Raw genomic sequence first — 11,232 nt, 5'->3', positions numbered from 1 at the left:
GTTTACGTGGGAATACGTATTCCCTGTCCCGCTACAAGAGTACCGAAAATAAGGCTGCCTGTACAAATCAATAGGGAAATTTATTAGCTTAGCATAGCTGACTGAGGAGCAGCAGCGCGTTCACCCAGAAACAAAAAAAGTAGCAACATTAGGAGTATTGTAACAAAATAAAATAAAAAAATTCCTTCCAGTAGCACCTTAGAGACCGGGTTGCTGCGCTAGCATCGTGAATTCCTTCCCAAAATTCTATGAGCAGCTCTCACTTCCACCTTTAGAGAGCGAAAGGAAACGAAAATTGAGGCCTTTGTAAGCGTTTCAAGTCTACACTGCCCGTTTGAAAAATGTGTCCAATCTCTAGCGTGCCAATGACGTCAGTAGAGAGGGCGGTACTCTGCCAGGTCCTGAGAGAGAGAGAGAGAGAGAGAGAGAGAGAGAGAGTTGTAAATTGCCGACATTTCCCCTCTTCTAAAGATATTCTAAGGGCTACGAAGAAACACGTTATTTATTTGCGGGATATTCGAGTTTTGTAACCCGACGTGGTAGCGCGCGAAAGGAAATTAAAAGCCGGTTTGTGTGGAGGTGGACGAGTTTGTAGGACCTCCGCTTACCCCAGGACCTGAAGGGGTCAAAGGTGAAAGGCCAGTAACGACAGCGGCGCGAGGCGAAGGGTTTCAGGGATGGCCAAGCACCACCCGGATTTGATCTTCTGCCGCAAGCAGGCGGGCGTGGGTGAGGCCCCCCATCCTTCCCCTTTTCTCTCGGACAAGGAGCCTCGGGGTGCCTGGGCTGCGCGGGAGGCGGGCGGAGACCAGCGGAGACCAGCGGCCGGGAAGGCCAAGCCGGCCGGGTCTCCGAGGCGGGAGGCTCGACTGACTTCTGCCCTGGTTCAAACGGTAAAATGCAGTGGCGCCTCACGTCTGAAACGGAATTGCGGAGAAGGTGGACGGAGAGCGCGTGGGCCTCGCTCGTAGTGGTTGAAGTCGGAGCCGCCCAATGAAATTGATCGGCGGGAGATTCAGAAATGGACCGGCGAAACCTCATTCTCCTCATCTCAGCAGCCGCAGTGAACTCGGGGGATTCCGTGCCCTCAGATGCAGTGATAGTCGCAGGCTTTGGTGGCTTTAGTTTGGAAGGAGTTTTAAATCAGATGAGGTCTAGTCCGTTTAAGGGCTAGCCGTGATAGCTGAATTTAGAGCATAAGTTCTGTACAGTATAACTTAGTTGCTCCTTAATGGCTCTCCCTTCCTCCAACTGCCAGCTGACCCTTAGGATGGTTTATTGCACACAATTGCATCTCTGGAGCCCATCACTATTCCTCCCTCCCCCCGCCTTGTCAAATACTAAACACAGTGCAGTGTATGTCTGCCAACCTTGCAGCTGTCATAAGCAGCCCTAGATGGAAAAACAAATATATCTGCTGCATCATTGTGGCTTTTAGATAGAGCATTTAAGTCCTGCTGTATACACAAGTTCTGATCAATCCCTAACATCTATAATTAAAAGGATTTCAGCTAGCTGGGCTGCAAAAGGGGACATCCTCTTGCAACCAAATACTTGCTTAAAGTGGAATGAACGCTGTATCAGTACAACAGCTTTACATGTTTCCTGTGTGAGTTATGTCCCGCTCACTCATGCTTTTAATTGATATTTTATTAACTGCTTAGTTGCAAGGATTTATTTTTTTAAATCATACTTGCTACAAGATTTTCCTACCATACAGGTACAGTGGTACCTCGGGTTACAGACACTTCAGGTTACAGACATTTCAGGTTACAGACTCCACTAACCCAGAAATAGTACCTCAGGTTAAGAACTTTGCTTCAGGATGAGAACAGAAATCGTGCTCCGGCGGTGCGGCGGCAGCGGGAGGCCCCATTAGCTAAAGTGGTACCCCAGGTTAACAGTTTCAGGTTAAGAACAGACCTCCAGAACAAATTAAGTTCTTAACCTGAGGTACCACTCTACAGGCTTTTGACCTCCTGCCCTCTTATTTATGTTTGGCAGTTGTAAGTTTACATCATGCTACGTCACTCTCAGCCTGTGATGTACATGAGACACAAGGCTTTGTTATTGTATTTTCATCATAATAGTGCATTCTTTGCCTTCGTTCCCTATGAGTATTACATTCTTACAGCTGCTTTGAAAATGACAAGTTCAAATCTTGGCAAAACATTTTAGGCAGAGTGAGGAAAGATTATGTTTGCTTTAGGTTTAGTCCTGCGAATATTAAGAGTAAAAGCCTACGGTTGCATTCCTAAGCACATGTACCTGGAAATAGGCCCCACTGTTTGAAACTGAATGAAAAATAACAATACTCAGGTACTTTGTGCCATGTGGCCTTGCTGCCACTTTACTGTATCTAGATACTCACTGATTAAAGTTCATTCAGTTTACCTTTGACGAAGCATGGATAGGATTAGCCCCGAATATCAGTCTGGATAGGATCTTCTTACGGAATACCAAAAGTTAAGTGTTTATTAAACATTTTAGTTAATTGCCTTTAAAACCTACTATTCTTTCATAGTTCACCTAACCCCACCTGAATATGAGGTTAATCCTGAAGAGTAGTACAGATTCTAGAAATAATGTAGACCTTTCAGAATTTCCAAATGAATGTTATTCATTTTTCTCCATTTTTTTTTGCAGCTATTGGACGACTATGTGAAAAATGTGAGTATAGCTTTTTACATACTGTGTGTCTTCTGTGATTTGGAGCCCAATATTGTGAATCAAGAATTCTTCCAAGCTGAGTAAAGTCTCTCTTCTAAAATGCAGTTAAACTGATAGGCATAACCAGTGCCTTTTTCTAGAAAAATAGGTGCCAGTACTCACCATGAAGCTGTTATAGTAAGTGCCACACTTTTTAACAACAAAGTGTTGATTGTGCGTACTCTTGAGTACTCCCTGAAAACAAGCACTGGGTGTAATGTCATTTTAAGTTTAAAATTCTAGCTACACATGTAATATAATCATCTTTTATATTATAACCCTGCATATTCAGAATTTCCCCACTATGTTCATTGAAACTCCCAGGCAAATTAGTATAGAACTGCAATTTGAATGTTCAAGACTTGCCATTGATTTGAGAAACTCCACCTTTTCACCTAAACTTGTCTGAAACACTTTCAAATCTAAACCCAAGAGAAGAGAAGGAATATAAAAATTGGCAACATACCTATATGTTTACTTTAGATAATTTAAAAATAAAGTCATGGTGGATCAATGCTATACAGTATAGATTGTAAGAGGTGAAAAAAATTGGTAAGAGTTTAAGAGAAGAAAGGAAAGGGTTGAAAAATGTATCAAAGCATGGCAGCTGTTCCCTCCAATCCCTCTTTGACTTCATGCTTCCTAAAAGCTTTACAGTCTTAAGCAAGGATGTTTGTGTCTGTGTTGCTACAGTACTACTGTAGCTACATTTTTCTCAACCTTAGAATGTCTGAAGAGACCATGGGCTGTTTCAGATGTAACATTAAACCATAGTTTGACACTGACAACTTAAGACTTCAAGGAAGCAGACCAGGAAAGCAAGGCACCTGTGAACAGAGGGAAGGTGTGCACCAGCCTCATGCTTCTTGATGCACCACATCATGCCTTGGACAGCTGTCTTTACTGGCATTTTAAGACGTAACAGTCACACATGCATTAGCACTTTATCAGGGGCAGTGAAATTCAGGCTCGGGCTAAATTCCAGGCCTTTCTGCCTGGCCCCTGGAACTCTCCCCAGTACACACCTCACTGACCATGCTTCACACCCCAGGAGCTCTTGCCTGGATGGAATGTGTCCTTGAACTCTGATAATTCCTCTTGTACTCATGGATGGAGGATAGAGAGGGTTGATTGAGTATGCATAGAAACTAGGCTATTTTACAAAGGTAAAATTTAAATTTGGTGCCATGCCCACTTTTGCCCCACCCCACCTACCATTGGCAAGTAGCTCCAGGAAGGCTGCCCAGAAAGGAATGCAACCCTTGGGTTGAAAAATGATCCCCACCCTGCACTCCAGGGTCTTCTTCAAAGATCAAAAGAAGTATGAAAGCACTATTGCAGCTGTTCCTCTGGTCCTTAAAAAGCACAGGTACCTGTAAAGTGAAAGCAAAATTTCAGGCCACATAACGACCAGGCTAGTTAGTGTCCATTTTGAGGTGAAACTAGGCAGAAGTAAAGGACGTCAGAAAGAATAAAAGGATGTCAGAAAGGATGAAGTTATAGGCAGATTATGGCTTTTCTTAATATCGCTATTGGGGTAACATATGCTGTCTCTGCTGGTCATAAAATGACAGTATAACAGCATAAGCTATTGCAGACAGGAAAGAGATGCTTTTTCAGCCAAGGGATGCAGATTAAGAGAGTAGAAGGTGCTGCACTTGGGTGCTTCCCAAGGCTTCTTGCCACACAAATGAAATGGCTTCCTACTCCTGCCCCATCCTTGAAACTAGAAATACAGCAGTACTGGGGGGAAACTATGAGATGGTCTATTGTAGCTGTCACCCAGGAAATTATCAGCAGCATTCTTAAAAAGAATTTGTTCACCTTACGAAAGAAAGAGCAAGTTAAACAAGTCCTTAGTAGGAATAAAGATTAGATGGACTAGGGCAGGGGTCAGCAACCTTCGGCTCTCCAGATGTTTCGGACTACAATTCCCATCATCCCTGACCACTGGTCCTGTTAGCTAGGGATCATGGGAGTTGTAGGCCAAAACATCTGGAGAGCCGAAGGTTGCCTATGCCTGGACTAGGGTAATGCGATATGAAGCTCTTCATCTTTAGGTCATTTGCTTGGATATGGTCCAGGCTGGCAGTGCTTGTCATTGCCATCTGTTGGCTATTTACTTACTTGCTAACTTTGGTTCCATACCTCAAGAGCTATCTACAGCGATAATGGCTTCAATTATGTATGTGTGCACTTGCCCTTTCAGCCTTTCCTAAAGCCAAATTAAGAAAAGAAGATTGCTGAATATACCTTTCAAGTGTAGAAGATTGCATTGGCATTGTATGCTTGATGTATTTGTGATGCTGCATTCTGTGTTCATCCCTGCACACAGATACTGATTTGGTGTTACATATGATTAAAAAATTCGAAAAATGTGGCAGACTGGTTTATGGAGAAGTTCAATGAAATGCCAATTGCCTTGGGCTTTAATCTGTAAACAACTCAAGCCATTGTATTTGGGGTGTGGCAACTCCACCTTCTGCCTGGAAGCAAGCCCCATTGATGCTTTGCTTTTGTTGCATGTTCTGTGGGTACGGTAATCTAATATGCTGTGTATATTCTTTCTGTGGGTGGCTTGTCTGCATCTTTTCTTTCAGTTGAATTACATGTACTTATTTTGCAGGTGATGGAAAGTGTGTTATTTGTGACTCTTATGTGCGGCCTTGCACACTGGTGCGCATATGTGATGAGTGCAACTATGGGTCTTATCAAGGGCGCTGTGTGATATGTGGAGGTCCTGGTGTCTCTGATGCATACTACTGTAAAGAATGCACCATCCAGGAGAAAGATGTAAGATTGCTACAGGGGGGTTGCATTTTTCCACTCTCTAAGTTGCAATAGTTTGTTCTTAAATATTATTGTTGGCCCATGTGTTGGTAAACATCTGAATCTTGGGATGCTTATATTCTAATATCTATATGCTCTCATGTCCAGTACCTTCAATAAAGGCCTATTCACACTTGTCTCTTTCAAAAGGGCCCTAAAACGAACATAATTTATAATTTCAAACTCTTCTAAAATAACTTATGACTGCAAACCAGTAGATAGATTTCATTCATGCCTTAGATGAGATCAAGAGATCAAGGACAGAGGTTTAAAAAATAAAAATCAGCATTGGCAGTTGAACCTTTAATATAAAATTATAGTATCAACAACCAGCCGTTGTAGTGTAGTAATATTCTAAACAGCAATCTGGGTTGGCGGTCTTGGGGTGGGGTGGTTTGTAAGTAGCAATGGTATCGGATTTTCTCTCCAATGACACAGTCCTACAAATTCCTTTGTAATGTCACTTGTTGAGATTCCTCCATTGCAGGGGGTTAGACTAGATAACCCTCAGGATCCCTTCTATGAATTTGGGACACCTTATATTTTTGTCTGAGGATGGGTATTACAATGTTGCCACAGTAGAGCTGGTGTTCTTCTGTACCAGAAACCCTTACAGTAAGAGCAGATTCAGACTGTTTTAACAATGAATGAGTACAGAAAAAATGCCTTGACTCTAAAGTGGCCTTGTGAAAAATAGGTCAGGGCTCATGCATCTTTAATAATTGTAGAGAAGAGGGAAGGTACATCTGTTAAAGGTGCAGGAGCTCCTGTCCTCTCCTTTTTCACCTCGCTGCTCCAATTGTACCACAGAAGTGCAATTATCTATAAAGTGAAATGCACCTGTTTTGCTGGTTGCTACACAGGGACAATAGAAGTGACCTTGTTCCTACCCAGCCGTCTTGCATTTGAGTTGAAAAATAAGCAGAAGTAGAGAGTGTGGCTCTTGAAAATGGAGTAGCTGACAATTCATTCTGTCTGATACTAACTGTGTAGGAAGAGCTTGGGAAGAGGAGGTTGTTTTTGTTTTTTTTAAAGGGCTTTTTGAATTTGCATATACATTGCTTGATGGTTTGCAGTTGAATGTGTATTGACTACATCCATTTAAAGGTACTGTTTGAGATGCTGTGACATTAGAGCCATCTATGGTGTGATAGATGCTTTATGAGTAAATCAACATTGGATTCTACAGTTGAGTGCATGTTGAATGTGTGCATAAACTCGTCTCGGCTGTAGACAGAAAAGAAGGCACTAGGGCTGCTAGGGCAGTATGAAGAAAATGGGTCAGTAACAATGGGTTCTTTTAGCATAAAGTACTGCTGCACCCTGGTTAAGATGGGATGCTATGAAGAGGATCCTCTCCAAATCAGACAGGTGCTGAAATGGCGAGGCCATGAAGTACAGTTGGAACTGGTTCTGAAGCTATTTCTATAATTGTGGGAAGTTTGCCAGTGAATACAATAGGGTAGCCAGGTGAAAAAGAGGCCAGGGCTCCTTCACCTTTAACAGTTGTGTGGGCGCCCTGTCCGCTTTTGCATCTGATCACACAGTAATGAAAGTGCCCCTCCAGAAAACTGGCATGGGGCATGCACAAAATGTGTCACTTCAGACTGGGGAGGCATTTATTGATTTCCTGTGTCAAAGTGTAAACTGAGGAAAATATTGTATCTGTTGAGCGAGTGGGTTGGTGAACAGAATCCAGTACCCTGCAAAAAGCTCACAAATCTATCAGCTTAAATGTAACTGAAAATTATCTGTAAGGTGGGCTCCTCCAGCTGTAATTGTACCACATTCTGTTTCTTCATCCCTTCACAACAGCTATTGGAACAATAAGTGGTCCCTGCCTACCCTGAATCCAAGCTACCCTGGCATATTCAACAGCAAATGATCTTCTACCTGCCTAACCCTGTAGCTGCCATGCCAGTAGTGTTAGAAACTGAGATATGAAAGCTAGGAGCTAAATTTAGGAGCACCTTAAACCTATGTTATGGGTGCAACAACAAAATGTCTAGGTTCGCTTTTTTATAACAATCATACAAAGCTGAAAATTAATGAACTGCAGCTAAAATATTATGTTCATTTGCCTACCCTACCCTCCTAATATTTTTCAGAGGGTCTCTTCTCCAGTCTTCAGAGAGTAGCTGGAAGTGGGGAGGCAGAAAAGGGTCCTCCTTTCCTTCCACTCTGCAGTTTTTAATATGAAATCTTAGGCGCAGTACTGCGCCCAGAGCTCAGAAGCTGCTCACACTAATGAAATTCCCTGTCACAATGGGAGTTTCAAACACTGCATGCCAGTAGCTGTCTGTAAGGTGCCACAGAAATGTGAAAGAATACAAAATGGAGAAACTTCTCAAAAGTGCCAACTGAGATTCATTACAGCTCAGTGCATTTCAGAACATCAGTTCTTTCTTCAGGAACTACCTTAACCCATCAAATTCTGTACAGTCGAACAGCAGCATGCTATTTGACTCCTTGAGGAGCTCACATATTGGCTTTCTGTTGCTTTTTCATTTTCTAGCTCTTATGGTGGTGAAGAGAAATCTAAAAATAATGCTGATGTATCTGCAGAAAGCTGAAGCAAAGTTTTTGAGTCTGGCTTGCAAAGTGCTTAATCTTCTTGCTCTGTACAGCTCTTAATATTTCTCACTGTCCATGCCTGCTTTCTTTGGGTAGCCATGTCATACTCGGAGTAGACCCATTAAATCAATGGACTTAAGTCAGCCATCACTAACTTAAATTGTTGATTTTCATGGGTCTACAGGGTATGACTTTGATCTTTTCATTCCTCTGTCTTTGCAAAAACGCTCCAAATTCTGCAAAGCCCCAAACAGCAAGGCCAAATTAAATAAAGGAGCTTTGTGCAACTTATTCTGGATGTAGAATTCATACGCCCCGGTAGAGAAAATTGAATTGCAACACTATCCTAAAATACTGTACTCAGAAATAATTAAGGGTATCTAGAATTGCAGCCTTTGTGGCAGAATCTCTGTTGGACGTAAAATGGAAGGTTGTCATAACTATCTGTAGCCAGTTACAGGTAGGTAGCCATGTTGGTCTGCTGTAGTTGAAACAAAATAAAAAAATTCCTTCCAGTAGCACTTTAGAGACCAACTAAGTACGTGTATCAGAATCAGGTCTAGTGATGATTAATGTTTTCTTGCACACCCTATCTGAGCTGTGAAGTAACTTGTGTGATAACATTTATTAGCATTACCCTTGTTCTAACCATATCCCTTTTCTGTTCCTTTTCAGCGAGATGGCTGTCCTAAGATTGTCAATCTGGGCAGCTCAAAAACAGATCTCTTCTATGAGCGAAAAAAGTATGGCTTTAAGAAAAGGTGATCTCATCTCCACCATGGTGCATTTGCTGGAGACTGCAAGGATGCTTTTTTTAAAAAAGGACTACCATCTTACTGGAAAGTAGCTCATTTGTTCTTAGTCCTTAAAATTTGTTGCAGAAACTAGTATGTAAAACTAAATTTGGAGGTTGCTGTCTTCCCTGCCATTCCTCAGTGGTCCCTAATGTTACCAAGGGAGTTGAGCATTTTTATTGCATCTGTGTCTCAGAGGAAGGAGATTTACATTTCAGCCCCTGTGACTTCCAATCTACCCCTTTATAGATAAGCAACCTAAATTTCTGTTGACTGAATCCTTTCACTTAGTGTTATGACCATGCCTATATTTTCTCTGAAGTAAGCCAAGCCACAGCTTCTTTGTGAATTATGCATCAATAAAGTTTTATAGTAGTCTTCTAAAGGAGGGTCTTGTCTCTGAATCTCTCCATATTGTTCTTTCTGGGCTTCTGTTGTTAGATATGTATAAAATGATATCCTCCAACAGTGGCAAGTTTGAAGTCCACAGCACTGAAAGGCTTTAAAGAACAGCAGTTCATATTTTCTTAAAATGTCTTGCATCAGTGTGAAATGCTTATGCTGTAAAACCGCCATTCTTGACTACTGTACTGTTGAAAAAGTCTAGTTGCCATTTGAGATTTACCCAGTTTTTTCTAGTGCAATTATCTACATAGAACTAGTTCAGCAGCAGGAAAATGACATCCTACCCATGAGAAGCAGACTATAAAAAGATGGGTGTTGCCCTGCCCAGATTATTGTTCCATCCCATAAATGGCATTGTTATGAGCTGTGATTACCAGATTCCAGATCACAGCCAGACATTATGCACAAGTTGTCGTCTCTGAAGGGAAATAGTTGGTGTGGTAAAAGATGTGGTAATAAACGTGTACTTCTAAGCACCAAGGTGCCTCTACATGGTAGAAAGCTACTCTCCACAGAACAGGTTCAGCAAGAGAAGCAGCAAGCTTTCTACATACTCGCAACCCTGGACCTCAGCCTTTGCTTCCAAAGTTTCTGAAGATAGGTCACTCTTAACTGACCTTATTCAATTCCATAGTGCACTGTGCCTGCTAGGCAAAGCATATTAACACACCACTACAGCACAGCCATGAATAACATTGTTTCTCAAATGCTATAACTAGAACAGGTCTCGGTATACCCTGTACTAGCTCCAAAAGCTTACTTTTGGAATTTTGGTTTTTATAGCTGGTTTCATAATATTTCTTGCCTTTCCTATTTTTTTAATGCGGGTGAATCTACTTCTTCCTCCTCTTCTTCTTCTTCTTCTTCTTCTTCATCTTCTTACAAAAAATGGTAATGGCTCTAGAGGCTGTTACTGAGCTAGTGCTGGGGACCAATAAGATATACTGTATTACCTTTGAGGAGCAATTGGATGGGAGGATGGGACCAGAATGGAAAGACTCAAGACGCAAAATATTGCAAATCTATCCAGTCATGTAGCCACCAGTGCCACAATGGGTCAGTATGTCTGGCTGTTAACCAGAGGTTTGGTGGCTTGAGCCCTCCCAGGGGTGGCTGTGGGCAGGATTCCTGCATTGCAGGGCCTGGACTAGATGACCCTTGAAGTCCCTTCCAACTCTACAATTCTATGCTTCTATGATTCATTAATTCTCAAAATGAAGACTCTGTACTCTAGATTGGTAGTGCTTGCAGCCCCAGTTTGGCACAGCCATGTCTTTATCTGTCCTACACCAGACATCATATGTGATATTAGATATAAAGCAGGTAGGCATGGCTTAGCCCAAATGACCTAATGGGCCAAATGGAGAGGACTGGTGGGCCATAGGTTCCCCACAATGGGTATATGATATGGAATGGCTGAAAATGGTGTATGCAAGAAAAAGAAGAAGATGTGAAAGCATGAAAAGTGTTCAGAACATGACTTGTGACATGATTTGTGGATTCTGTCTTGCCTTGGTCTACTGTTTATGTTATTGACTAAAATATTTGATACAAAGAGAAGTGACATTCCTTTTAATGTGAGCTACTGTCTTGTTAATGAGTTTTGCTTCTACTTGGCACAGATATCTTAAAGTTGATATATGTTTGTGTAATGTAGCCTTTCTCAAACTTGTTGGACTACGACCCCCATCATCCCTGACCACTGGTCCTGGTATCAACAGCATCTGGGGACCCAGGTTTGAGAGATTGGTTTAATGCCTAAGAATCCAACAAAAGTGAAAATGTAAAGCAGGCTGCTCAGATAAGAATTTTATTCTGATTTCTTTGCAACTTTTTGTTATGAGACTAAACATCTTGTCTTATCACCAAGCTGGATGCGTTCCACTAGCCGCATGTGGCAGCCATCTAGGGGCTCAAAAAA

General features: G+C 42.0%; 1 protein-coding gene across 1 annotated transcript; it reads left to right on the top strand.

The window, feature by feature from the left end:
* Positions 1-550: 550 nt before the first annotated feature.
* On the top strand, positions 551-9,291 carry PHF5A (PHD finger protein 5A). Its single transcript, XM_033162752.1, has 4 exons — positions 551-729; positions 2,647-2,670; positions 5,336-5,502; positions 8,788-9,291. Exons 1-4 carry the CDS (start codon positions 678-680, stop codon positions 8,875-8,877), a joined length of 333 nt encoding a protein of 110 aa, XP_033018643.1. The 5' UTR covers positions 551-677; the 3' UTR covers positions 8,878-9,291.
* The last annotated feature ends 1,941 nt before the right edge of the window (positions 9,292-11,232 follow it).

The sequence above is a fragment of the Lacerta agilis genome, chromosome 10 (assembly GCF_009819535.1).
Source record: "Lacerta agilis isolate rLacAgi1 chromosome 10, rLacAgi1.pri, whole genome shotgun sequence".
Classification (NCBI taxonomy): Eukaryota; Metazoa; Chordata; class Lepidosauria; order Squamata; family Lacertidae; genus Lacerta; species Lacerta agilis.
The sequence above is the reverse complement of the archived record's forward strand: the minus strand, read 5'-3'. Positions and strand labels throughout refer to the sequence as shown.